The sequence below is a fragment of the Mauremys mutica genome, chromosome 15 (assembly GCF_020497125.1).
Source record: "Mauremys mutica isolate MM-2020 ecotype Southern chromosome 15, ASM2049712v1, whole genome shotgun sequence".
Lineage (NCBI taxonomy): Eukaryota > Metazoa > Chordata > Testudines > Geoemydidae > Mauremys > Mauremys mutica.
Genome location: NC_059086.1, coordinates 5,479,050 through 5,506,706, shown reverse-complemented (window position 1 = coordinate 5,506,706; position 27,657 = coordinate 5,479,050). Strand labels below are relative to the sequence as shown.

Genomic DNA, 27,657 nt, shown 5'->3' with positions numbered 1-27,657 from the left:
TATTGAAATCGTCAGCGAGCAGATGGATGTCGGCTGCAAAGCAGTCAAAGGAGAATTGTTCTTGTAGAGAAGCCAACCCATCGGGCCCAGGCAGATCTGTCTTCATTTAGGCTGGGCTCAGAACAGTAAACAAGGATTGCACAAGAAGGCTTACGGAGGCTGAAAACGGAGAGCGTGAGACGCTTTCGTCAATGTAAAGTGGTGCCGATCAAGTGAGTTTAATTAAGATAAGGGGAGTTCCTACGCAGCAGAGAACAGTTTCCGGCAGTGGTTCTCAGCCAGGGGCACACGGAGCCCTGGGGGCACACAGAGGCCTTCCAGCGGTCGCATCATCTCATCTGGATGTTTCATAGAATCATAGAATTCAAGATCAGAAGGGACCATTATGATCATCTAGTCTGACCTCCTGCAAGATGCAGGCCACATAAGCCGATCCACCCACTCCTTAAGCAAGCGACCCCTTTTACAACAGGCTACGTAAACTGCGCTAGCAAAGCCAGTACAAACTACAATTCCATACAGTCACCGGGTCAGTGCTCTGGAACGACTCCATACGAAGCCAGTCCGGACTCTGGGGGACCCTCCTCTCTCTGAGCAGACTGTCTCCAGGGCAAGAGGCTTACACAGCTCTGACCTCGGAGCATTCAGCATCCGCTTCCACACCGAGTCCGCCCGGGCAGGGCTCCTGGGGAAGCCAGAGGGCCCTGCACCCCAACTCTGCAGTCAGACGTGACTCTCAGCCAGCCGGTAAAACAGAAGGTTTATTAGCTGACAGGAACACAGCGTAGGACAGAGGTTGTTAGCACAGAAATCGGTGACTTTCAGCCAAGTCCATCTTTGGGGGGAGGGAAGCCGAAGGCCAGCGCTCTGGCCCTCCCTTTGTGCCCCAAGCCAGCCAAGACTGATCTGCTTCCAGCTGCCTGGCCCCTGCCCGGCCCATTGCTCCTCCTCTGGTCTTTGTCTCACTTCCCGGACCAAGAGTCACCTGGTCACACCCCCTTCTGGGTCTCAGGTTACTAAGGGGCGGCCAGAGCATCCGTGCAGGCAGCTGGAGCAGCCCCCGCAAGAGTCACACCCCCTTATTCCCACCACCTAGGCATTGGAGCAATACACAGGGAAACTGAGGCACACTCAGCAGTCATGCAAAACAGTAAGACTCACCTAGGCTGACATGCAACATAACCAGGGAGAACCCCCCACTTCGTCACACAGCCAATGACTGGTTTACACCACTCTGCGTACTAGACACTGAAATGTAAGTACGAGATTTATATTCCAACTGATTTCTTTTATAATTAGATGGTAAAAATGAGAAAGTCGGCGACTGGTCCGTACTCGGGTGGCAGTGACGCTTTTGTATTGTTAGGTCTGATTTTAGTGGTGAAACGCGGGGGGACGCCAGACGGATCAGACTCCTGAAAGGGAGACGGTCGTCTGGGAAGATTGGAGCCGCTGGGTTACGGGGCAAACGTAAGTAGCGGTTCCGGCTAAAACAACTGGCTCGGCTTTGCGTGCGTTCTGCTTGACTGTAACTGATGGAGATTAAACATCATTTAGCCTCTATATTCTCTTTCCCTCCCCTTACGGCCCTGACTCAGAACTCCTCTGTCAGGCGCCATTCGGCCCTGCCCCGGCAAGGTGGGCCTTGGAGCGCAGACTAGAGCACCCCAGAGACAGGTACCTGGTTTACAACCATCGCTTCTCTGGGAGGCTCTTGTCATATGCTGGAGTGCACCGCCCCCTGCTGGCCAAAGTGGGAAAGAGCCCCCACAGGAATCCCAGCCATAAAAGCCTTCATCCCTGGCATGCAAAGGGTAAGGCTCAGTGTCCAGCTCCTGCCCCTGCTCCCCACAGTGCCCCCTGCTGGGAGAGGCTGGGAGTGGAGTAGCCAGGAGCACCCCCCACAGCCAGCTCCTGCCCCGCTCCCCACAGCGCCCCCTGCTGGGAGAGACTGGGGCTGGAGTAGCCGCACCCCACCCCGCCAGCTCCTGCCCCGCTCCCCACAGCGCCCCCTGCTGGGAGAGGCCGGGGCAGGAGTAGCCGGGTGCCCCTCCCCCCCACCAGCTCCTGTGCACTCCCCACAGCGCCCCCTGCTGGGAGAGGCTGGGAGTGGAGTAGCCGGGAGCTCCCTCCTACAGCCAGCGCCTGTCCTGCTTCCCAGAGTGCCCCCTGCTGGGAGAGAGTGGGATTGGTCCTGGCAGAGTAGGGCAGCATGGGGGTATCTGAGCACTGGCCCTGGGAGCCTTGGGGCTCTGCTCCCTTGTGCCTTGCAGTGCCCAGGATGGGTCTTTGAGCCCTAGGAACCCCAGTGGGCTCCGCTCAGGGCTTCAACGGGGCCCCGATCCCGGTCGCTGTGTATCTGGGCGGCGCCCGGCCCGACAGGACCCCGATCTCGGTCGCTGTGTGTCTGGGCGGCGCCTGGCCCAACGGGACCCCGATCTCGGTCGCTGTGTATCTGGGTGGCGCCCGGCCTGACGGGACCCCAATCTCAGTCGCTGTGTGTCTGTGCAGCACCTGGCACATCGGGGTTCCATCTCCGAGCTCTGTTGAGTCCCATATGCACCAACACAAATAATCCTAATAACAACACACTGATCCTGATCTCATGCTAATGTTACAGCCGTGGTCAATCCTCTGGGCCAGGTTCTCCTCCCATTTACACCAAGGTTAATGGGCGTGACTCCACATCTACCCTTTTCCAAGGGAAAGCAGAGTCAGACTGTTTGGCCTGCTCTAGCTCCTTTCAGATGAGGACTTGGAGCCCTTGGTGAACATTAACTGACTGAGCCTCAGAGCAAAATGGGTCAACGTCAGCAGCCTCCATTATAAAGATAGGGAAACTGAGGCACTAAGACTGTAGGCGACTTGTCCAAGGTCACCCAGCAGAGTGAGGAATAGAACCCAGAAACCCTGATTCCCAGCTCCCCCGCTGTAACCACTAGACACCACTCCCCTCATGGAGCTGGGTGTAGACGCATGGCCCCCCTCTAACCATTCACTCTCACTGCCTTGCTGCTCTGCCATGCATGTGCCCAAGTAAGTGCAGGGCACGGCGCAGGACTGGTAAGGAGGATGGCTGGAGGCCAGTAAGAGATTTAAAGGCAGCGCCTGATGCATTTTAACAGCCCGTGCTCATACCAAGGTGCCCTGGCAGGGGGCAGTAACTGAATCCAGCATCACAATACCAGGGAGGGGAGAGGCCACGCCCAAGGCACGGGCAGCCCTGGGCAGGCCGCTGATGCAGAAGGCGAAGGCGGTGCTGGTGCTGGAGGGGGTGGCAGGCTGCGGCTGTCCCAGGGGAATTTGAGCTGAAAACGACCCGCTCCATCATACAGCAGGGAGGCAGCGTGTCCGGGGGACAGAGCTGGGGGCACTGGGAGTCGGGACTCCCAGCCCAGGTCTGGGAGGTGAGTGGGGCCTAGCGGTTAGAGCGAAGGCCGGCCTGGGATCTGGCTCTGGCTCTGACACTAATGTAGATGGCTCAGCAGGCAGCGTGGATCATTTCAGCGGCTGGATTCCTAGCCGAGCATGGGGGGTGGTCCTGGGGGGATCGGGGCAGAGGTTGGCTAGGAGCACGGCCGTCTCCTCTGCGTCCTTTGGCAGCGAGAGCCCCTCCCCAGAGCTGTGGCCACGTCTGTGTAGCACTGATCGCAGCAGGGCCCCATCCCCACCCAGCTCACCCAGGCAGGCTTCCCGCGAGGCAAGAGTTAACCCCGCACAGCCGGCCCGGCTTGCCAGCAATGAGCCCTTTTCAGTTTGCTCAGCCCTGCGTGCCCCGGCCTCTTGGGAAAGCCGTGACCTTGGCTGTTCTTTTCTCTTCTCTCCTCCTGTCCGTTTGGGCCCGCTCCCACCCATGGGACACAGCCCCCCGCCCCGGGGTTGGCAAACACAAAGAGGCTTTATCCGGCTGTTGGGCTGGGGAAGGGGGGGCCAAGGGTTTCTGTTTACATTGCCACTAAATAAACTGGCTGCGCCGGGGGGGCTGTGTGTGGGGAGAGGGATGCAGCAGTTAAAATAAGGGGGAGATCGGGGGGACCCCGCTGCAGGGAAGACGAAGCTCCCTTGAGAACGCGCCCCCTTGCTCTGGGGAAAGGACATTTCTTTCCAAGTCCATTTCGTGCTGGCGAAACTGACGTCCGATCTGGTTCCCATCCGGATCCAGTGGGGAGGGGCGGAGTCTGACGGTTCCCCCACGTCACGAGTTTGCTGGGTCTCCCTGGTGTCGCCTGCCACAAGCCATCCTGAAGGGGCCACGGAGCCTGAACTCTCTTACCCAGACGCATGTAAGGAGAAGCTGCCTCAAAGCCAGGCTTCGGTCTCAGCCCCACAGGGGCAATGGTTCAAAGTTTGCCGCTCCGGCCCCGTCTGCCCCTTGATTTACCATCAATAATAAATAATTTGTGTTATAGCAACGTCAACCAACAGAATGAGAGACCGTCCCTGCCCCCAAGGAGCGTTGGCAGGCAAAGGGTGGGAGGGGGAAACCGAGGCACCGAGTGGGGACATGACTCACCCACGGGCACCGGCAGAGCTGGACCTACATCCCAGGCATCCGGCATCCCTCCAGCAGCTGAACCCCAAGGGCAGCCTTTCCTTAGAGAGACAAACGCGTTGATGGGAGCGTTGGTCCAGCCCTATGCGCTGACAAATTGCTGTTTGAGACCCGGCCTGTTAGGGGGCTCCACCAGCCCTGCCTTTGCCCTGTAGGTGCCCTTCTCAGCCCCTGAATCCCTTCCAAGCATCCTCCTGGGGTACCCAGCCCCCTGATCCCCACAGAAACCCCAGCTCCTGGCCCCAAAGGAGCCGTGTTCCCCAGTACACCTGTGCCCCCCTAGCCCACCGCTCCTGCATCACGCTCGGTGCTTGCGGTCAGATCCCGCCAGGAACACCGGGGAGCGACGGGACCAAACGGTGAGCTACAAAGCCAATGCGCGAAAGGTGAGCTAGGGCCGACACTTAGCCGCTAGTTCCCTTTCCCAGCGCCTCAAGTCACCCCCAATTCTCACCCCAACGTTCAGCCTTTCGCAGCGTTTGCTGGCCCCCGGGAGCCAGGACCCCGTCTTTCAGGTCCCTCCGCCCTGCACTGTACCGGATCAGTCTCTCGTCTTTATTGTCTGCCGGGTTGGTCCCAGGGTATTAGAGAGGCAAGGTGGGGGGGGGGGGGAATCTCTTTGATTGCACCAGCTTTTTGGACACCAAAAATCATGGACTGGGTCTGTGGCTCATAACAGTTGGTAACCCACTAACCCCCTTTGTCCTACGATTGCTGAGGTGTTCGCTGCCTCCTTCCCCTGGCATGGTCCCTTGCAACACTTCTTACACTAAACAATCGGTTCTGCCTGTTATTCGGCTGTGCCACCCCGAGCCCCTTTTCCCAACCCTGGAGAAAAGCACGGAAGCTGGTCTCTCTCTCTCGCCACCAGAGGCTGGGCCAGTAAAAGATATTCCCTCTCCCGACCTGGTCTCTTTTATCTTTAGTCACAGCCGGGGTGATCCCCTCCCTGTCCTTTCCTCCCTTTTCACTTCCAAGCGGTTGCCATGTTCGTAGTCTGTCTCTGATGGTTTTCCGTTGACTTTTCTGGGCCGGTATAAGGGTGGACAGTCGAGCGATACATTCTGTAACGGGCTAGCCAGCGATGGGGGGGTGCAATTCCCTCCCGCTCGACTGGGCCCTCCCCGAGACCTCTCATCCCCTGGTGACACACTTTCATTCGCAGGGCATAATTTCCTGTACAGTTACATTATTCCTTAACTATCATCCACATGCACATCTCACAATGACTATGAGCGGGACCCTACCAAATTCACGGTCCATTTTGGTCAATTTCACGGTCATAGGATTTTTAAAAATCGTACATTTCAGGATGATTTAGTTGGGGATTGGTCCTGCTCTGAGCAGGGGGTTGGACTAGATCAGTGACTCTCAAACTTTTTTACTGGTGACCCCTTTCACGTAGCAAGTCTCTGAGTGCGACCCCCCTCCCCTTATACATTAAAACACTTTTTTATATATTTAACACCATTATAAATGCTGGAGGCAAAGCAGGGATTGGGGTGGAGGTTGACAGCTCGTGACCCCCCAAGTAATAACCTCGTGACCCCCTGAGGGGTCCTGACCCCCAGTTTGAGAACCCCTGGACTAGATACCCCCTGAGGTCCCTTCCATCCCTGATATTCTATATGATTTCAGCTATTTCAATCTGAAATCTCATGATGTTGTAATTGTAGGGTCCTGATCCAAAAAGGAGTTGTGGGTGGGGGAGGCCGGTTGCAAGGTTACTGGAGGCGGGGTTGCAGTACTGCTATCCTTACTTCTGTGCTGCTGCTGGAGGCAGCGCTGCCTTCAGAGCTGGGCAGCTGGAGAGCAGTGGCTGCTGGCTGGCAGCCCAGTTCTGAAGGCAGAGCCTCTGCCAGCGGCAGCGCAGAAGTAAGGATGGCCTGGTATGGTACTGCCACCCTTACTTCTGCCCTGCTGCCTGCATTGCTGGGCCCTCAGTCAGCAGCTGCCATCCTCCAGCCACCCAGATCTGAAGGATAAAAGCACACAGAAGGCCAGATTTCACGGTCCACGACGCATTTTTCATGGCCGTGAATTTGGTAGGACCCTAACTATGAGCGTGGGTAAGTGACCGGCTTCCAGCGGAGACCCCACACCGTGAAAGCAGTGTATTGGGTATAGCGCGTTTGTCAGGTCTGAGCTGCCAGTTGGCACCCATGGGCTCTGTGTCACGGGGGCCCACCGCCACGGTCGCCTCAGTGAATTCTGGGGCATCCCAGCCATACTGCCCAGGGCCAAGGCCGAAAGCAGGGGATTTGGGGTAATGGCCTACTGCCAGGCCTTGCATGGTGGGAAGGGGAACCCAGCAGGAGCCTAGCGACACGAGCTCCATGGCGATGTCACTGACATCGTTAACAGCGGGATCAGGGGCCGGGAGTGGCATTCGGACTGGGGAATGCTACTAGAAGGGTGGAGGACTGGCTGACTCGGGGTGGGGGGACAGGGAATGGGACACGAGGCCTTTCCCCACTAGGGGGCTCCGGCTCTGATCCGGCCCCAGGGTGGGGGAACTGGCTGGCTGGGGGTAGGGTGGGAATGGGATATGGGGCCTTTCCCTGCTAGGACAGCCACGGGGAGTCTGCTCCGGCGCGGTCCATGCCACACATGACCAGCAGGGGGAGCCAGGAGCAAAGCTCTGTCTGTGCAGGGCGCTGGGGGATGCGTCAGGGAATTGGCTGCGTGAGGCGGCGGGGGGGGGGTGAATGGGGGGACAGATGCTGAGCTGTGAAATCCTTCCCGAGGGGCTGAGAAGGCGCAGAAGGGGGCGGGGATGGCTGTAGGGGCGGGGGAGGGGCTGGGAATACAATCCTACTGGCCGGGGGCACCAGCTGCTGCAGTTAATGCTCCCTGGCCGGGGCACTGTTGTGGGGGAAGTTCACAGCACCTGGGTCCCCAGTTGGCCACTAAGAGAGCACTGCCGTGGGGAAACTCACAGCGTCAGAGTTCTCAGCTGGGCACTGGCAGGACACTGCTGTGGGGAAGCTCGCAGCGCTGGAGTCTTCACCTGGGCACCACTGACAGGACACTGTTTTTCTCAGGCTCTATAGCTCCCAGGCCGGCCAGGCGAGGGTCACCCAGGGTGGCTCTGTCCTGGCTTTGCCACATGCTTTTAGGAGCGACACCTGGCTGCCTTTCCCAGAGTAACTTTACTGTGTGCACAGCCCGAGTGATCCTGGAGGATCCCAAAGCACCTAACCAGTGACACCGAGAGATCCCTCACCCAGCACTGAGATGCAGCCACCTCTGAAGTGCGATGTGGCAATACAGCGATCCCTCACCCCGCACTGAGATGCAGCCACCTCTGGGGTGAGATGTGGCAGCTATTTATTCTTCAACCACACACCTATTGTCCTAATTTCTTTGGGCTGAAAGGGGGTAATTGTTTAGACCAAGACTGCTCACCCAGCGTTAAAACAGTCACCTCTAGGGCGGGGGAGGGCAACTGTTTGACACCCCTTCCCCTGAATGACAGTTTAGGACAGGAAGTGAAGAAGACTCCTGATGCCTACGGGTGATGAAAGGATGGACTGATGTGTGTGGGCGGGGGGGTGTATTGATGGATAGATGGACCGATGCATATGGGGGTGTGTGGATAGACTGATGCATGGGGGGGTGGATGGATGGACCAATACATAAGGGGGATGGATGGATGGAATGATGTGTATTGGGGGGATGGATGGACCAGTGTGTATGGGGGGGATGGATGGACCAATGCATAGGGGGGATGGACTGATGCATATGGGGGATGGATGAATGGACCAATGCATAGTTGGGGGGATGGATGGATGGACCTTTGCATATGGGGGGATGGACTGATGCGTAGGAGGGATGGACGGATGGACCGATGCGTGGAGGGTGATGGACCGATACGTGGGGGGAGAGGATGGATGGATGCATGGGGGGATGGATGGATGCGTAGGGGGAATGGATGAATGGACCGATGCGTGGGGGGCAATGGACCGATACATGAGGGGGTGGATGGATGTGTAGTGGGGGGATGGATGGATGCATATGGGGGATGGATGGGTGGATGGATGGACTGATGCGTGGGGGGCGATGGACCAATAAGTGGGGGGGGGGTGGATAGATGCATAGTGGGGGGATGGATGGATGTGTTGGGAGGATGGATGGATGGATGGACCGATATGTGGGGGGGGGCGATGGATGGACGAGTAGGGGGGATGGATGGATGCATAGGGGGGTTGAATGCATGTATGGATGGATGCATAGGGGGATGGATGGATCGATGTGTGTGGGGGGGGTGGATCCTGCAGTTTCCCGAAGAACCCCTGATTCCCCCCCCCGCCCCGGCCCGCTCCTGCCAGCGAGGGCGGGTGGGTGTGTGTGGGGGGGGGGGAACCAGCTTCCTCCTTTCATTAGCAGGGAAAGTTCTTAATGACTTGGCCGGGGGCTGGGCTGGCCCCACCCCATCCTGCATGATGTCAGGCGGCTCCCGGCGAACGCACCCGGCTGGGAGCCGCTCAGCGCCGCGGGGACCCGGCTGGGGAGGCAGCCAGTGGCTGGGGAGGCTCCGGCTTCTTTATGCCCCGCGAGCAGCGCGCTTGGGACTCCCCGGTCCGGGGGGGGCGGGCGGCGGCGGGGGGGCCGGCCGGAGGGGCAGGTGTGGCGGGGGAGGCAGCCAGCCAGAGACAATGAGGCTGGGAAGCTGCTGGGTCGTCTGCGTCCTCCTCTTGCTTCAGACGCGGCCCCAGGTGAGTCCTCCCCCCCCCCAAACCCCAGTGCCCCCCCGGGGGGCTGCCCTTTGTCTGGGAACTTGCCACTCTCCGGAAGCCGGGGTCCATGGGGCAGCCCTTCCCTGGCTTGGGGGGGGGCTGATCCCCCTGGCAGGGGGAGCCCACACCCCCCACAGCACAGCGGGGGTCCCTGGGAAGGCCGCCCCCCTGCCCAGGGGGCGCTTGGAATTGGCGAGGAGCAAGGGGGCCGCTGGCCCGGGCGGGCGCCCCAGTGGGTGGCCTCCAGGCGGGGGCAGCTGAGGTTCCTCCCCCCCCCAGTCCTGTGCCCCCCCAGATGGGGTGTGGCGTAAATTGGGGTGGTGGGATTTAAAGGTGACACGAGGGCGAATGCTGGGAACCCCAGCTGGGGAGAGCCCATCCAATGGGTCTGACTCCCCTTGGGTCCGTCCACACCCATCCTGCCCAGTGGGCCCAGCCCTCCGTGGGGCACCTGGGCCTTGCCTCACCCTCGGGATGCCGAAGGGAGTTCGGTGCTGGGGAAAGGGGCCCCCTGAACTCTTGTTTCTGCCTGGAGCAGGGGGGGCAGCAGGGGGGGCAGCGGGGGGGCAGGGGGCTTGCCCATGGGTCTGAGCCCTGCGGGGGCAGCTCTTCTGGCACATTCCAGCCGGCCTCCGCCCACCACACCTGGGCTGGCTCAGCGCTTGGATGGGAGGCGGCTGAGGAACCGCAGGGTGCTGCAGGGAGCCGGGCGGGGGCGCTAGAGGGTGCCGTGCTCCCGGAGGGTGCTGGCTTTCGAACGAGACGATCAACCAAGATCTTAGTGACCGTCACAGATGTGACCCCAGGCGTCCCGCTGGCTAAATCCACCGTCAGTGATTCCATTTGACTTCCCCCCATTCCCGCTGCGGACTCAGTTGGATGGAGGCATCTTCCAGGCAGTCCAGTGCTGTTAAACAGGGGCTGCGCCCCACCCCAGAGGTGGCTGCATCTCAGTGCTGGGTGAGAGATCCCTGAATAAACAGCAGTTGCGCCCCATGCCAGAGGCAGCTGCACCTTAGCATGGGGTGAGGGATCTCTGTATATTTGCTGCCTTGGGCCTGCTACTCCATCTAACGGTGGGTCCTGTTTCCTCCGGCTGGGCTTGGGGGCTGAGCTAGGGGGGCGCCACCAGGGTCTGGATCTTGGGTTTGGCGTCTCCCTGCCCAAAGCCAGAAATGGTCCCCGGTCCCAATCCCTCCTTCCTCTGAGCCAATCTCCCTGGGAGATCAGGGTTTGAGACCCGGCTCCTGCACAGGCTGGGGACCTGCCAGGGGGCCAGGTGGGTCTGGGGGGGGATGGGAGACACCCCGGGGAGCAGCTGCTGAGACTCCGTCAAAGGCCCAGGTGCCCCTCCCTCCGAGGAAAGCAGAGCAGAGGTGAAAGCAGGCTCATAAAAGACCAGCAACGCCCTGCTATTCCCCGGGAGGTTGTTTTCCTTCCGGCGGCGACGTGGTGGGGCCCTGGCGCCCTGGGGCAGGGCACGATCTGGTGGGGTGGGAATATTCCCTGTCCCCCCCTTTCCTCGCACTCAGCTCGGGGCTTGCCTGGGATCAGAGCTGGAGGGGCGCAGCAGTGGGTGCAGAATGCCTAGACCCACACCCCAGCCCTTGAGGAAGGGGGGGGCTCTGTGGGGTTGGCTCCGGGCGTTCACTGTCCTGTGGCGGGGTCCATAGGTACTGCGTGAGCTGCCTGGGTGTCAGCGTCGGTGTTCCTCCCCAGCGTTACATGCTGCCTGGATGCTGCGCTCTGCCCCAGAGGTGGCTGCATCCCCATGGAGCTGTGGCAAAGCCCCAGAACTGTGGGGTGAAGCCAGGTCCGGGAGAGAACTTGGCAGCCGTCTCTCTGAATTCCCTGGGTTGGGTCCAGCTCCCAGCCCTCAGCCTCAATCCCTAGTAGTGATGCCCGGCAGGAGTTCGCCCCTCCCTGCTGCTTGCTTGGGGGCCTGAGATCATCGTGACACCCCCCCCCTCCCCTGCATCTCATGAATGACAGCAGGGGCTGCTTGGATGACAGCAGGGGCTGCTGCTGTTACTGCAAAGGGTGTGGACATGCCGCTGCCCCCCGCTGGATGGAATCAGCACCACTGTGTGTCATGGGCCCTGTACTGCTCAGAGCTGGCAAGGGATTCTCCCTTCGCGCCTGCAGCACAATGGGAAGAGCTGGGCTTTCAGAGCTGGGAGGTTGTGAGCTCACAGTGAGCAGGAGGGGAGGTGTGGGGGGACTCTGACCCACTGTAACTGGCTCCTCTCCACTTCCAGGTCCCCGAAGCAGCTGGCACCTTCGAGCTGCAGATCCGGCTGATGCACAATGAGCGGGGCGTGCTGGCGGATGGGCGCTGCTGCCGGGGCGGGACACAGCTGCCATGTCCCGCTGGGGTGCAGTGTCAGACTTACTTCCGGGCCTGCTTGAAGGAGTATCAGCTGCGTGTCCTCCCTGGGGGGCCCTGCGTGCTGGGGGCCGGCGCCACTCCCGTGCTGGGGGGCAACACGTTCACAGCCAAGCCCAGGAGGGGCGCAGAGCATGCGGGCAGGATCACCATGCCATTCCAGTTCGCCTGGCCGGTAATGGCCCCGGAGCTCTTCCGCTGGTGGGCGGGGGGCTGTGGTGTCATGCTAGGCAGCAGCAGCTCTGGGCTGAGCTGGGTGTGCAAGGGGGAAGGGTTTATCTGCTCTGGGTGTGCAAGGGATGGGCTTTATCTGGCGTGGGTGTGCAAGGGGGAAGGGTTTATCTGCTCTGGGTGTGCAAGGGGGAAGGGTTTATCTGCTCTGGGTGTGCAAAGGGGAAGGGTTTATCTGGTCTGGGTGTGCTGAGGGGTATTTGGTCTGGGTGTGAAGGGGTGGGGTTTATCTGGTCTGGGTGTGCAAAGGGGAAGGGTTTATCTGGCCCGGGTTTGCAGTGGGGGAGGGTTTATCTGGCCTGGGTGCGCTGGAGGGGATGTGTGTGTGTAATCTGGTCTGGGTGTGAAGGGGTGGGGTTTGCCTGGCCTGGGTGTGCAAGGGGGAAGGGCGTGAAAGGGGTGGGCTTTATCTGGTCTAGGTGTGCAAGGGGGAAGGATTTATCTGGTCTGGGTGTGCTGGGGTGTGAAGGGGTGGGGTTTGTCTGGCCTGGGTGTGCAAGGGGGAAGGGTTTATCTGGTCTGGGTGTGAAGGGGTGGGGTTTGTCTGGCCTGGGTGTGCAAGGGGGAAGGGTTTATCTGGCCTGGGTGTGCTGGGGGTGGGAGTATCTGGTCTGGGTGTGAAGGGGTGGGGTTTATCCAGGCTGCTGGATGCAGACAACCAGCCCCTGGGGACGGGGCCATCCACCGTGCCAGCCCCAATCCACCCATCTTGCCTAGGCCTGGGGTCCCCTCCAGAGGCTCCATTCAGAGCAAGGATGGGTTGGGAGAGTGATCCTTGCTGTAAGCAGACCAGGGCTCACAGAAAGTGCCTGTTGAGCTGTCATGCCAGCTGGGAGCAACAGATGTGGAGAGGGGAGCAGGGTCTAGTGGTTAGAGTGAGGGGGCTGGGAGCCAGGACTCTTGGGTTCTATCCCTGCTCTGGGAGGGGAGTGGGGGCTAGTGGTTAGGGTGGGGAGGGCTGGGTATCAGGACTGTGGGGCCATGTTGCTCACCTCTCAGGCAATGGTGTGAGGAGGCCCCCAGAAAGAGGGTGGGGTGGAGCTGCGGAGGGTGGTGTGTCTGGTCTCTCGTCTCACCCGGCCCCCCGGGAGACTGTGGCAGATGCTAAATCTCTCTCCATCTGTATGAATTAGCGGGTGGCCTAGTCTGCTCTGTGATTTATTGATCCTGGGCTTCGTCCAGCTCCCGCCCCCTGGGCATCTCAGCCCTTCGCTCTCCCGCTTCCATTCCAAAACCACTTCCGTCGAGCAGCATTATCAGGCGTTGCACGCAGCCCCCGGCACAGAGCACGAGACAGTCCCTGCCTTGAACAGCTCGCAGTCTGAATGCACAAAGAGTGAGGAGGGGAAACTGAGGCACGGCAGGGCAGTGGCTCAGAACCCAGGGCTCCCATTCCCTGAGCCATGAGGAGCTGGACCCCATCACAGGCGCTAGATCGATCTCTGTGCTTGTGCGTTCCCTGCCCTCACCCCTTCTCTGTGGAAGCTGGGGGAGTTCCCTGCTATCCTTGCTTTGGGACTCCCCTCAGCCCCCACCCCCAGACACTGGCAGCTGCCAAAGGAACAGACTATGAGCACACACACAGCACCCTCCCCCTGGTGCCCCCAGCTCTCTGCATCCTCCTTGCACTGGGCTAGGGGGCCACTGACACCATCTTGTACTTGCAAACCTGGCAACAGAACCCAGGCATCCTGGCTCCCAGCCCCCACCCCTGCTCTAACCACTAGACCCCACTCCCTCTCAGAGCTGAGGATAGAACCCAGGAATCCTAGCTCCCACACCCCCTCCATTCTAACCACTAGACCCCACTCCCCTCTCAGAGCTGAGGATAGAACCCAGGAGTCCTGGCTCCCCTCCCCCGTTCTAACCACTAGACCCCACTCCCCTCTCAGAGCTAAGGATAGAACCCAGGAGTCCTGGCTTCCCCCCCCCCCCCCCGTTCTAACCACTAGACCCCACTCCCCCCGACCCCGAGTTGGTATCTCCACCCGGCTCTTTCAGATGCCCTCGGTGGAGCTGTGGGCAGAGGGCCGGGCAGAGATGAATGCACACAAAGGGCCCAGCTGATCTGTATGCAGAGAGGCCCATTCTGCCCACTCACTTGGCCCAGGCACCTCCGGCCGAGGGACGCTGGGAGCCCGTGACCCGCCCTGGTGGCATGGGGCTTCCTGGAGCCTTGGCGGGCTTTGACTCAAGCGGGTCAGCGGCCCGCCCTGCATGACCTTTCCCAGGGCCGGGATCCAACGCCGCCCGCTGATCCCAGCGGGACGGGAAGGGGTCCTGGGCTCCCGCAGCACCCACGCGCCCTCCCCATTCCCCACCGCCATAGGGAGAGGCGGGGGGCTCCCCCACAGCGCCGCCTGCTGGGAGAGGCTGGGGCTGCAGTAGCCAGGAGCTCCCCCCACAGCCAACTCCTGCCCCGCTCCCTATACCCCCTCCCCAAAGAACCCTCCTCTGCATCCCACTTCCGGCACCCAGCCCCTAGCTGTGCCCCAGGTTCCTGCCCCCAGCGTGGGTTTGAGCTCGTCGCCGTCTACTTGGCCATGGCCGCTGCTCAGCGCGGGGCCCCCACCTCCCTTAAGGCGTCCCCGAGCCACCGGCTGGCGGCGCTGCCCGGCGCCCTCATGCCACGGGCCCCAGCGCTGAGTCACGGATGTTCACGGGCTGAGATGGGGGCGTGGGCTGGAGATGGGGCCTAGAAGCACAGCGCCCCCTAGCGCCCTGCTGAGGTGCTGAAACATGGGGTGCGGCCAGGTGAGGGGGGGACAGCGCCCCCCAGTGCCCGGCTGGAGGTTGCCTTTATAGCGGTAACAGCTACCTCACCGTAGGACAGTGTCCCTTTGTAACGGCTCGGTGCAGCCTGCTCAGGGCCAGCCTGCGAGCACACGCATGTCGGCGCACACGCGTGTGACACAGGCCAAGGCTGCCCACGCCCCACGGGGAGGGGGTGGGGCTCATCCGGAGCGAGGGCCCCTCCTTGACTCTGCCAGTCGACAAGGCTCCCAGCGGGTGTCTCTGCTGGGGTAACGGGGGATGCGCCGCTGGCAGACTCAGCAGGGGCCAGGGATTCATTGGGCTGGGGAGACGGACCTCCCCTCTCGGTCCCAGAGGCAGGGTCCCCTCTGCATCACGACCGAGGGGCATCAGCAGAGCCTGGAGGAGGGGAGCCCGGGGCTGGGCTAGCAGGGGGCTGCAGGTCGGGATTGGGGGGCATAGGCAGAGCTGCTGATGGACCCTGGGTGGGGCTGGAGCCCGGGGCCCTCTGCAGCGCCAGGCAGGCCCGGCCCTGCATGGAACAGGATTTCTGGCAGATGCCAGCAGTGGGAAGTGGAGCCCGTCCACGCCTAGCCCATGGGGCCTGTGTGTCAGATGCTGCCCGGGAAGTGCGGGGCTGTGGCCCCGCCCCCGTCCCTCGCCCACACCCAGGGGGGAAGCAGAAGGTAAATAACTTAATTAAATAACTTCCCTAATTACGAGGAAGACACTTACCCTGCACCCATCCCGCACCCTCGAGCCAGCCGGCAGGGGTGCGGATGTACCAGCTGTTATAGGCCAGGCTAGCGGAGTATGTGTGGCGAGCTTCCCCACAGCAGTGCCCCTGCCGGGGCCTCAGGTGTGGTGAGCTGTCCCACAGCAGTGCCCTGGGCTGGATCCACAGGGGAGTTCTGTCTGGAGCGAGGCTGCTGGGCATGGGAAGAGCCTGGGGGGGTCTGCTGCAGCCCCCCCCCCATACACAGGGCTCCCCCTCCCACCAGGCACTGAGCGGGGAGTCAGGCAGGATTGCGACAGGGCCAGGATGCTACTAGAAGGGGATGTTGGGGGGGCGGTGGGACTGGTTCAGGGGTCCCTGGAGTATGGGTGAGGGGAATACCAGGCTGGATGGACCCAATGCTCTGATCTGGCACACCAGGGAGACCGTGTGTGCATGCGCATGCACCACTGCCCTCTCCTCCTGGGTTCAGTCAGACCTGCTGCTCCGTATGTCACAGCCCCTATACTGCTAGCAGCTCATGGGGAGTCTCCTTTAGTTGAATGGCATTTGCAGCAGCTGAGCTCTGTCCCCAGTGTGGTTGTTCCCCCAAGTGTTATAGAAGCCCCAAGGGGACGGAGGACCCCCCCCCCCGCCCCCAGGCTCTGAGCGTAAGCATAGATGGGGCTGCAGGGTGTGTCGGGCTGGGAACATGCAGTGTCCACGGGAAGGGGGTGGCGGCTCAGTGCCCAGCCACCCGTGAGAAGGGAAATCAGCTCAGTCAGTTCAGCTAAAGAAGGCAGCGTCTGGGGCTGACGCCCTCGCTGGGCCCCGGGGGGCATTGGCAGGGGTGGGGGCAGGGAGCCCCCCAGCGTGGGCCACGCCTGGAACATTACGTGGGCAGAAGGAATGTTTTGGCGCAGGCAGCAGCAGCTGCAGGAGGCGGCCAGGGATTTCTTCAAGTAGAAGCCCCCAGAGTGACTCCAGACCAGTGTGGGGTGGTGAGTCGGACCCTCCTCTTTGCCCATCTCCTCTCAGTGCCCGGGCCCCAGCCAAACACCTTCAAGCCGCCCCTCTGGGCCCAAGCGCTGACACCAGGGCGTGGCATGGGAGAGCCAAGACGGACCTCGCCAGGACCCTGAGCTCCAGCATCCGCCCCTTTGAGACATATCCCTGATGCCAGACCTGCATTGGCAACCTCCATCTGTTAGCCCACCCCTCCACCCCCCACTTGGAATGAACAGAGCTCTGCTCCCAGCTCTGCTGCTGGCCTGCCGGGGGAGCTTGGTCATGCCCCCCCGTGCCTCAGTTTCCCCACCAGTGAAATGGGGATGATGACGCTGACCCCCTGGGGACTGTTATGGTTTATCGGCCGCCTCCCATGCTGTCCTCCATTCGTGCAGCACCTTGCGCTCCCACGCCGCACACAGCAGGCACGGCACCTCGGTAACAGTGCAGCCACCTCTGAGGAGGAGAGGAGACAATTGCCATACAACAAAAGGTTGGCGGAAGGGACTCTGAAAATGCCCAGCGATCGTCAGTTTCCTCCCACAGTGGGCAGGAATTCATCGCCGTGGCCTCCCTGCAGCAAATGGGAGCCAGAGCTCCTGGGTGCTATCCGTAGCTCAGGGGTGGGACAGTGGGGGTCTAGCAGATTAGAGCAGGGGGAGCTGGGAGTCAGGACTCCTGGGTTGTATCCCCAGCTCTGGGAGATGAGTGGTGTCTAGTGGTGAGAGCCGGAGGGGCAGGGGGAGCTGGGAGTCAGGATGCCAGCTCTGTGTGCCTCAGTTTCCCCAACTGTGCAGTGGGGTTAAGGCTCCCCACCAGCCATGAGAGCTCATAGACCCTGAGACAGGAGGCATTAGGTCGCAGAACTGGTCAGTCTCACCCCCAGCCCTGGAACACTCGGGTCACAAGTTGGGGGGTGGGGGTCGGTCAGCGACACCTGGCCCCTCTAACCCTGTGCTTTGATCCCCCAGCGTTCGTACTCACTGATCCTGGAAGCCTGGGATGCTGACAACATCACCGGCCCTGGAACCCCAGGTGAGGCACCCCAAGTTGGCCAGCTCCCCCTGCCCCCCTCCCCCCGTCCTAGGGCCAGATCGAAGCCAGCACCCTCTAGAGGGGAAATGCCTCATGTCCCATTTCCTACTACAATGAGCCAGCCAGTCCCCAACCCTGGGGCCAGATTGGAAATAGCGCCCCCTAGAGGAGAAAGGCCCCATATCCCATTCCCCACCCCCCTGAGCCAGCCAGTCCCCCACCCTGAGGCCAGATCAGAGCCAGCACCCCTAGAGGGGAAACGCCCCATGTCCCATGCCCTGCCTCTCTGAGCCAGCCTGTGTTGGAGCTCCCCACCTGGGAGGGGTGCAGCTGAGGCAGGGCAGGGCAGTGACGGGCTCCCCTCTCTGGCAGGCGGGGGGTCCCTGGTGGAGCGGGTGACACGGTCGGGGATGCTGAACCCGGGCGAGGGCTGGCAGGATTTCCGGCACCACGGGCGGGGCACAGCACTGGAGTACCGGCTGCGGGTGCGCTGCGCCCCCCACTACTACGGCGCCGCCTGCAACCGCCTGTGCCGGCCCCGCGACGACTTCTTCGGCCACCACGGCTGCGACGCCACCGGCAGTAAGGTCTGCCTGGACGGCTGGACGGGAGAGGAGTGCACTCGGGGTACGTGCCAGGGCAGGGGGGGCACGGTGCCCGCGGGGAAGGGCAGGAGATGGGAGACACATGAAAATGGGAGAGGGGTGGAACAGAAGAGGGTGCTTAGGGGGGCACGGTGCCCAGGAGAATGGGAGGGGGGCAGGGAGGGGGGCATGGTGCCCACAGACAGGGGAAGGGGAGGTGAAGGGGGCATTCCCTGCCCCTAACCCCCCCACCCCCATCATTTCTATCGCAGCCATTTGCCACCAGGGCTGCGACGAGCTACACGGCTTCTGCGAGGAGCCTGGAGAATGCAAGTGAGTGAAAAGGGCCCCCACCTGCCCACTTCCCCAGACCTCCCCATAACCCTCTTCCACTCCCCCGCTGGTTTCCTACCTCAGCCACCTTGGGAAGTGGAGGGGACCCCAGGGATGGGATGGAGAGAGAGTGGAGCGGTATGTGGGGGGGCTGTTTTGTGTGGGTTCCCTGGCAGGCTGCTGAGGTCCCCTCCAGGCCTGCCCCTGCTGCCAGGCCGACTCTCCCCTGGGCAGGATGGGAGGAAGTGCCAGCGGCCAGGGCTGCCCGCTGCCTCCTGCCGTTTGGGGACGGGGCGGTCGGCTGGGCCGGGCCCAGGAGGGGGGAAGTGCTGGCGTCAGGTCAGGGAAGGGAACTCCAGGCGGTTTTCCTTCGCTGACAAGGCCTGGGGGCTTTGCAAGGCAGGGAAACAGCCCAGGCAAACCCACCCCACCCCATGCAGAGACAGAGATAGAACCCAAGAGTCCTGGCTCCCAGCCCTCCTGCTCTAACCATTCAACCCCACTCCCTTCCCAGAGCTGGGGATAGAACCCAGGAGTCCTGGTTCCCAGCCCCTGCCATTTAACCACTCGACTCCACTCAGGGAGCTACCCCCATCTCCCTGCCCAGCTCTCTCCCTAACAACCCCCCATATGGCATCGTCTGACTCTCTGTGGCCCCCTTCGGGCTCCAGCTGCCCCCTGCTCTGCCTGTCCCAAACCCCAGGAACCCCCAGGGCCGGAGATTGCTGGAGGGAGGGGGTTGGTCATGAGCAGAGGCAGCCTCCTCCCCCGCTCCCCCCACGCAGACGTCCCCGGGGTCCCCAGAGGACCAGACGCCTGTGGCTGTTGCTGAGGGTGGCTCCGTGCCAGGCTGCCCCCCCCACCCCCGATGTGCGGCCATCTCTCCCCACCCTGGGTCTGTCTGCCCAGGTGTCACTACGGCTGGACGGGCTCCAACTGCGACAAGTGCATCCCCTTCCCCGGCTGCCTCCACGGGACCTGCACCGAGCCCTGGAAGTGCGACTGCGACACCAACTGGGGCGGGCTGCTGTGTGACAAGGGTGAGCAGCTGGGTGGCTGGGTGTGTCCCGCCCCACAGCCCCCGCCCCACAGCACCCCCTGCTGGGAGAGGCTGGGGCTGGAGTACCCAGGAGCTCCTCCCACAGCCAGCTCCTGCCCCGCTCCCCACAGCGCCCCCTGTTGGGAGAGGCTGGGCCTGGAGTATCTAGGAGCTCCTCCCACAGCCAGCTCCTGCCCTGCTCCCCACAGCGCCCCCTGCTGGGAGAGGCCATGGCTGGAGTACCCAGGAGCTCCTCCCACAGCCAGCTCCTGCCCTGCTCCCCACAGCGCCCACTGCTGGGAGAGGCCATGGCTGGAGTAGCCAGGAGCTCCCCCCACAGCCAGCTCCTGCCCCGCTCCCCACAGCGCCCCCTGCTGGGAGAGGCCATGGCTGGAGTAGCCGGGAGCTCCCCTCACAGCCAGCTCCTGCCCCGCTCCCCACAGCGCCCCCTGCTGGGAGAGGCCATGGCTGGAGTAGCCGGGAGCTCCCCTCACAGCCAGCTCCTGCCCCGCTCCCCACAGCGCCCCCTGTGGCAGGTTGGCTGGGTTCTCCTGCCCTGGCAGGATGGCAGGGCAGCCCTGGGGTCAGTGGAGTTTTGTTGGAGCTGAGCCAAGCCCTTCTCCCCCCCAGACCTGAACTACTGTGGCTCCCACCAGCCCTGCCGGAACGGCGGCACCTGCACCAACGCGGAGCCGGACGAGTACCAGTGCCTGTGCCCCGCGGGCTTCCGGGGCCGGGACTGCGAGAGGGGTGAGGGGGCAGCGGGCGCTGGACAGGGGGTGGGATGAGGTGGGGGTGGAGAGGGATGGCTTGGGGGGGACCCCGGCTTCTCCACCTGTCCCCACGGCTGCTCTCGTGAGCTTTGGGGCACCCATGGGGTGCGGGGAGCTGGTCCCTGGGGGCCCCATTGAGATGAAGGCTCTAGGGCCCAGCAGCAGTGGCTGGCAGCCTGCAGGGGAAAGATTTGGGGGTTGGGCTCCTCTTGGGAATGGGGGGATGGTGGGGGGCCCTGGTGGGGACCAGAGGAGAGGGGGATGGGGGCTGAAAAGAGGCCTGGAGGGGGATGGAGCTACAGAAGTAGGGAGGCCAGGGGGAGGGAGACAAGGGGCATGGGGGTCCTATTGGGAGATGGGGAGTTCAGGGGGCCAGGGGGGAGAGCTGGGGGCCGGGGATGCTGCTAGGGATTTGGGGGTGCCCTGGGGGAAAAGGGCTGAGGTCCTGTCGGGGTCCTGGGGTGCTGTGAGGAGTCGAGTGGCTGGGGAGAGGGGGACGTGATGGGCTCAGCTGGGGGGGCAGGGGAGGGACTGGGGGTGAGTGGAGCAGAGGAAGCTGTGGGAGTGGGGTGGAGGAGGGGGTGGGGGCCGGGGATGACCCCACTGGAGATGGATCCCCCCAAGGCTCAGGTTGCCCCAAAGCACCGTGAGGCAGGATCCCTGACCGGCCTTGGGAGGGAAGAGGCTCCTGCCTCAGGACCGGGCCTTGCTCTCAGGGGCCCCCCGGCCCAGCCGGACATGCAGCATCGCTTGGCATGATGCCATGGCTGGAGGGAGGGTGCCGGCCCGACCCAGGGGCCCTATGGGCCCGGCTGAGCCCGTCCCACTTGCTGTGGGGGTGCCCGGGGTCCCGCCCTCCCTAACCGCTCCCTCCCCGGCAGGGCTGGACGAGTGTCTGCCGGAGCCCTGCGCCCACGGCGGAACCTGCCACCCGCTCCCGGATGGGTTCAGCTGCACCTGCCCACCCCAATGGACCGGTAAAACCTGCCAGCTGGGTGAGGCTGAGCCCGGGGCACTGAGCTCGGGCACCCCCTCCTGCCCCCCATGCCCTGACACCACCCCATGGCACCTCCCTTCTGTCCCCCATGCCCTGACACTGCCCCATGGCACCCCACTCCTGCCCCCCATGCCCTGACACCACCCCATGGCACCTCCCTCCTGTCCCCCATGCCCTGACACTGCCCCATGGCACCCCACTCCTGCCCCCCATGCCCTGACACTGCCCCATGGCACCCCACTCCTGCCCCCCATGCCCTGACACTGCCCCATGGCACCCCACTCCTGCCCCCCATGCCCTGACACTGCCCCATGGCACCCCACTCCTGCCCCCCATGCCCTGACAATGCCCCATGGCACCTCCCTCCTGCCCCCCATGCCCTGACAATGCCCCATGGCACCTCCCTCCTGCCCCCCATGCCCTGACAATGCCCCATGGCACCCCACTCCTGCTCCCCACAGACTGACACAACCCCCTGCCCCATGGCACCCCCCTCCTGCTCCCCACACGCTGACACAGCCCCCTGCCCCATGGCACCCCCTCCTGCTCCCCACACGCTGACACAGCCCCCCTGCCCCATGGCACCCCCTCCTGCTCCCCACACGCTGACACAGCCCCCTGCCCCATGGCACCCCCTCCTGCTCCCCACAGACTGACACAGCCTCCTGCCCCATGGCACCCCCCTCCAGCTCAGACCCTGCCCAGGGCCATAGAGGTGGGGGGGGGGAGGAGGGGAAGCCACAGCAGCCCTGTGGCGGGAGACAAGCCGCGTGACGGGCACACGGGGCTGCTCACTTCGTGGTGGCCAGTCTGAGCCGGGCGCCGGGCCCTTGGGGGCTGAAAGCCAATGCCCACTGAGTCGGGGGTTCCCAGCAGGACAAGGGCCCACGATCCCCAATCCCCGAGCCAAGGGCTGGACAGGCACGGGGCGGGGAGGGACGGACACGCGTCTGGCCCTTCCCACTGACCCCACCTTCCCACGCTGATCCCACGCGGGGCCACCGGCCCCCCTCGACCGCGCTCTGCCCTGACCCCAGCCCCCCCCCGCGACCACAGATGCCGACGAGTGTGAGCGGGAGCCCTGCGTGCACGCCCGGGGCTGCAAAAACCTCATCGGGGGCTACTTCTGTGACTGCCTGGAGGGCTGGGCCGGCCCCAACTGTGAGACCAGTAAGAGAGCGACCAGCGGGCCGGGGCTGTGGGGGGCAGGGCCAGGCTGGGGGGTGGGAGGGGGCACAGCCTAGGTGTGGCCAGGAGAGGGTGGCCAGGAGGGGGCAGGGCCGGGCCGTGGCTGGGAGGGTGGCGGAGGGGGGCTTAAGTGCTGCCTTGGAGGGGTCTGATTCCCAGTGCCCCCCCCCCGCTGGGGGTGGAAGTGCAGAGGACTTTACCCCCTCTCTGATCTCCCCGTATTCTGGGTCCTGCCTGGCCCAAGGGTCATTTGGAAGAGCCCCTATGGGCCCTGGACGGCAGGGAATAGCCACCACAGCGCCGTGCACCCCAGCCATCCCCCTGCGCCAGGGGGTGGGATCAGAGCCATGACAGCCACTCCACACCGGCCCGGGGAGTCCCAGGGGGCTGCTCCCACCTCCTTCCCGCTATGGCCTGAGCGTGACCGAGAATCAGGCCCCTCATTCCCAAGCCCCCAGGCCGTTGCCCCTGGCTGGTGCTAATCGATCCCACCACTAGGGAAACACAAACACACACTCACACGCGATTGGATGGGGCGTGTGAGTCGCCGGTTTGAATCCTGCCCTAGCCGGTAGGGGCCCAAAGCTGATGGCTGGTCCGTACCCCCCCACCCCCCTGCCCCTGGTTGGGATGCAGTGCGAGAGCCCTGCCAGATGCCTGGGGGTGGGTCCCGGGGCCCCATGATGCCTTGCAGCTGATCCCCCTTCCCATGGTGAGCTGGGGCTGCAAGGCAGATGGGGTGCTCGGCTTGCCCCCCAGGGTGCCCCCCAGCGCTGCCTTGTCTCTCCATGACCCCCGGCTCCTCTCCACCTGCAGGAGACGACGGCTGCCAGGGGCGGTGCCGCAATGGGGGGCAGTGCCAGGTGGGTGTGTGCCCCCTCTGACGCGCCGGCGGCAGGAATCACCCCTCCCCTCCCAGTCTGGAGGCAGCACCTCCCCCCTTAGCTCCCCACCCCAAGAGCAGAACAGCGACGTTCCCACTGCAGCCTGGGCCAGGGAAACGGAGGGACCCCAGAGAATGTGCAGAGCCCCTGCGGGGAGGGGGACAGACACGGGGAGCCCCCAAACACTGGTGAGGGATGGGCATGGATGCTGGGGGGCCCTCAAAGGCTGGTGGGGGGTGGGAATGGACATGGGGGCAATCCCAAAGGCTGGTGGGGAGAGGGGATGGACTCACGGGGGACCCCAAAGGCTTGGGGGAGAGGGGATGGATTTGGGGGGACCCCAAAGGCTGGGGGGAGAGGGGATGGATTGGGGGAGGGACTCGAAAGGCTGGGGGGAGAGGGGATGGATTGGGGGGAGGGGATGGATTTGGGGGGACTCCAAAGGCTGATTGCTGTGGATACTCATGGTGCCCCATCCCCCTGCTGCTGGGGGGTGGGAACGTGAATGTGCAGTGCCCTGAACTGGCCACACCTCAGCCCTGAGGTCAGGGTGTTGCCACCTCCCTGAGCCCCCTCCTGCCCTAATGGCCCGTGTCAGGTTGCCCCTTGGGGCCTGGGAGGCTCCGTCGCCATGTCGCTGAGGGGTCTCGTCGCCATGGGGAGCTGGTCTCTGCTATGCCAATGCTCCTCCTCCCCCCTCTCCACTGTCCCCCCCAGGCGGTGGGTACCGGGCACGTGTGCTCCTGCCCCGCTGGCTACACGGGCGCGGCCTGCGAGACGGAGCTGGGCGGCTGTGCCAGCACCCCCTGCCAGCATGGAGCCCGCTGCCAGGAGACGCCAGGGCAGGGGGTGGCGTGTAGCTGCCCGCCTGGCCTCAGCGGACCCTTCTGCGAGGTGAGGGCCGCGGGGGTGCCGTGAGGAGAGGCAGACGCCATGTCAGAGATGGGAAGGGAGAGGCTAGAGGTTAGAGCTGGCGGGGGGGAGGGGCTGGGAGCCAGGACTCCTGGGTTCCATTCCCAGCTCTGGGAGGGGAGTGGGGTCTGGTGGGTTAACGTGCGGGGGGCGGGGTTGGCTGGGAGCCAGGACTCCTGGGTTCTATTGCTCTGCCGCTGGTTCCCCCACATGACCCTCTGCAAGTCACTTCCCACCCCCAACCTGCCTTTGTGCCTCTGTTTCCCACTTCTACAAATTGGGGACCGTGATCCTGTCCCACGGAGGCTGTACGGCTTCAATGGGCCAAATCCAGTCCGGCGGGGGTGGGGCAGGGACTGGATCAGCCCACTGGGGCTGCACAGACCACAGGCCCCCTGGCCTGGCAATCTCCCTGCCCACCCCCACCCCGCAGTGTGGTGCCAGCCAGGTAGTGCTGGGCCCTGCTATCTCTGCTCTCCCTGTGCCCTAGGTCTGGCTGGATCTCTGCTCCCCGAACCCCTGCCCCAGAGGGGCTTCATGCCTGGGTGGGGCAGGCAGCTACGTGTGCTCCTGCCCGGAGGGGGGCTGCGCAGGTATGGCCGGGCGTGGGAAGCGGGGGCTCCTTATTGGCAGCTACTAAGGGGACAGATGCGCGGGGCGGGGGGCAGGTAGGGGGCAGCTCTGGTTCGTGACAGGTGGGAGAGGGGCAGGGAGGTTCGCGTGTGGGAGGGGGCAGGGAATTTTGAGAATGGTGCCAGGGCTTGGGAGGGGCACATCCCAGGGCAGGGGAAGGAGGGCGGGCACCATGCCAGGCAGAGGGGCAGGGAGCTCCAGGCTGGCGCTGGGGGGGGAGGGGCTGGGGAGGGGACGACAGGGCCCAGCTGGTGCCGTGGCAGGGAGGGGTGGATCGAGGAGCTATCTCAGGGTGGGAGGAAGGTTGAGCATGGGGCAGAGGCCCGGGGCTGACCTTTCAGGGGGCGGTTGGCACTGTGGGCCTGGCACTCCCTGCTCACCGCTCTCTCCTCCCGCAGAGGCCGCCGGCCAGACCCTGCTTTATGCCCTGCTACCCCTGGCGCTGTTGCCCCTCCTGGCCACCCTGCTCTGCGCCCTCCTGGCGCTGTGGACCCGCCGGAAAGGCCGGGCGCTGCCCCCGCAGGAGCTGCTGGCCAACAACGCCCCACACCTCATCCACAATGCCACCCGGGGGGACCACAGCCAGCCCCTGGACAAGGGGGGGCTGCCCTTCCCCCTGCCCCGCGGCCTCCCCAAGACGGACATCTCCAACCTGGAGAGAGCCAAGCTCAACGAACTCAACGTGCCGGCCGGCCTGGAGCCCAAGCTCTGATCCAGCGTGGGGGGAGAGCGGGCTGGACCCACGTTGCCCCCCGATGCTGCGGTATAAGGGGACCGGGGTGGGGCTCGGCCCTGCACTGGGGACCCTTATGCCCCCTGATTCCCCCCAGCTCTGCTAAAGCACCTTAACCGCCCCTCCGTGCCAGGGGGGAACATTCGCTCTCCTCACCCCACCAGGCCAGTGTGGGTCAAACCCAGAGGGGCGCCCCCTGGAGGGGGGGTAATTCAGACCAGCCGGTTGAGGCTGCCCCAGTTCATCACACAGGTGGAAGCTCGCCAGGGGAGGGGAACCAGATGCCCATGGTAGCTGGGTCACACCTCGAAGGAGCCTGGCCTGCCAGCAATCTGCAGCCGGGGGTGGGCGCTGTTCCCCTGCCAGCTGCTCCAGCGCAAGGTAACAGGCTGGCTGGCGAGGATTCCCTGCCAGGCTGCGTGGCCTTGGCCAGTGAGCTGCATGGTGGAAGTGGAATGGGCACAAGGGAAACTCAACTGGTATATTGTGGGCAACTGGCTGGCTTGGGGGATGGGACACGGGGCCTTTCCCCTCTAGAGGCACCGGCTCCGTTCCCCCTGAAATTCATTCCCAGTGTCAGCGTGAAGCAAGTTTGCAGGACTCAGCCCAGTTCCTAGCGGGACCAGTGTCCACATCCCTCCTGTTCAGCCCTCACTCCGGTGTCTGTGCTCCATGAACAGAGACCAGATCTGCCCACTCCCAGGAGCTCCAAGCCCCACCATCCACCCCCACCCATCACCCAGCCCCATCTGCTTCTGTTCTGAGAAGTGCATTGGTCCTGCGCTAGGCCCCTCTGTCTTCAAGCCACCCATTTGGGAAGGAGTAGCTGAGGCTGGAGGGAAATTTTCCATCTAAATCATTTTTCTCTACAGGAAATTGGGTTTTCGACCAAAGGAAATTTGTCTCAAAAAGCACCTGCTCCCCAGGGAAGATGCCACAAAAATCAAACACCCAGACACCAAAATATTTCAATTTAGAAGTGGCACCCCAGTGCCTCATGGGAGTTGTAGTTCAGTTGCCTCAAGCTTTTCTTCTCTATGGGCTGGGATTTGCGATTGGAATACATTTCCCATGATGCACCGTGGCCCAGGTCATCATAGGAGAGGTAGTACAACCATGCAGCCTGGACTACAGAGAATGGGAGCGTGAGGCAATGGGAACTACATATCCCATGATGCACCACAGAGTCCCTTGGTGGAGAGGCAGTTGCATCTGAGGAGCGCCTGGCTATGGTGTGTCATGGGAGATGGAGTCTGGCTGGGGAGCCTGGAGAATAGAGAATGAGAGCTTATGGCACTTGGACTACATCTCCCATGATGCACCATGACGTCTCATCTTGGCCACATGGTTGCATCATGGGAGATATAGTCCAGTTGGAGAGCCCAGGCCATAGAGGTAAAGAGGAGCATGTAGCAACGGAATTACATCTCCCATGATGCACCGCAGCAGCATTTCCAAATCAAGCTATTGCAGTATTTGGAGTTTCTGCCAGAAATCAACATTTTCCATGGAAACCCCCCCACCCTTTTCAATCAGCTCTTTATCTAAGGGACCCCTTGGAGATACACACACACGGCCTCCCTTGCCTTTCTACTGGACCTGTGATTAGGAAAAATAAATTATTCTGTGCCAGAGTCAAGGCGCACCCCCCAGCATTGAGGGGGAGGGGATGTGTACTGCAGCACCCCCTGGTGGGAGGTGTGTGCATGTGCTGAATGTATCTATGTTGTATGATACTGTACAGATTCCTTCGTAGAGTTTTTGTGACCTCTTTGCTTTTTTGTACCAGGTTCTATCCCGCCCCCCGGCGTGAGACGAGCTCGCTCAGGGTGAACAGTATGAACCACAAATAAATATTTTCCAAGCCTCACCCCAAGGCTGTGAGACTTTTTGTCTTGAGGCGGGGAGGCAGTCAAACGGGAGGAAGATTGAGAGATGGCTGAGCACCGTGGAAAAGGAGGGAGAAGAGGATTAGACCACGAGAGTCAGGACTCCTGGCTTTTCATCCCAACTGTTATGGCTAGAAAACATTTTTTTTAAAATGAAGGCTGAGATTCGACTGTACCACAAGCTGCAGCATCAGCCAAGGGCCTGTCTTGCTGATGGCTTGGTCCAGCACGATACCCCACTGACCTCTACTGGTTGGCATCAGAACTTCTGA

General features: G+C 62.8%; 1 protein-coding gene across 4 annotated transcripts; it reads left to right on the top strand.

Annotated features, from left to right (window-relative positions):
- Positions 1-1,249: 1,249 nt before the first annotated feature.
- Positions 1,250-27,279, top strand: LOC123349939 (protein jagged-1b-like). Of its 4 annotated transcripts, XM_044988248.1 has the most exons (14): positions 1,250-1,255; positions 4,874-4,938; positions 11,550-11,852; positions 17,357-17,420; positions 17,793-18,047; positions 18,277-18,337; positions 19,247-19,377; positions 20,007-20,126; positions 21,031-21,144; positions 22,203-22,316; positions 23,151-23,197; positions 23,936-24,112; positions 24,621-24,723; positions 25,162-27,279. In XM_044988248.1, the coding sequence occupies exons 3-14, from the start codon at positions 11,592-11,594 to the stop codon at positions 25,473-25,475; spliced, it is 1,761 nt and encodes a 586-aa protein (XP_044844183.1). In that variant the 5' UTR covers positions 1,250-1,255; positions 4,874-4,938; positions 11,550-11,591; the 3' UTR covers positions 25,476-27,279. The 4 variants fall into 4 exon arrangements, with proteins under 4 accessions (XP_044844183.1, XP_044844181.1, XP_044844180.1 ...); XM_044988246.1 differs by lacking the exons at positions 1,250-1,255; positions 4,874-4,938 and adding an exon at positions 9,167-9,270 and having other exon boundaries at positions 21,031-21,126; XM_044988245.1 differs by lacking the exons at positions 1,250-1,255; positions 4,874-4,938 and adding an exon at positions 9,167-9,270.
- The last annotated feature ends 378 nt before the right edge of the window (positions 27,280-27,657 follow it).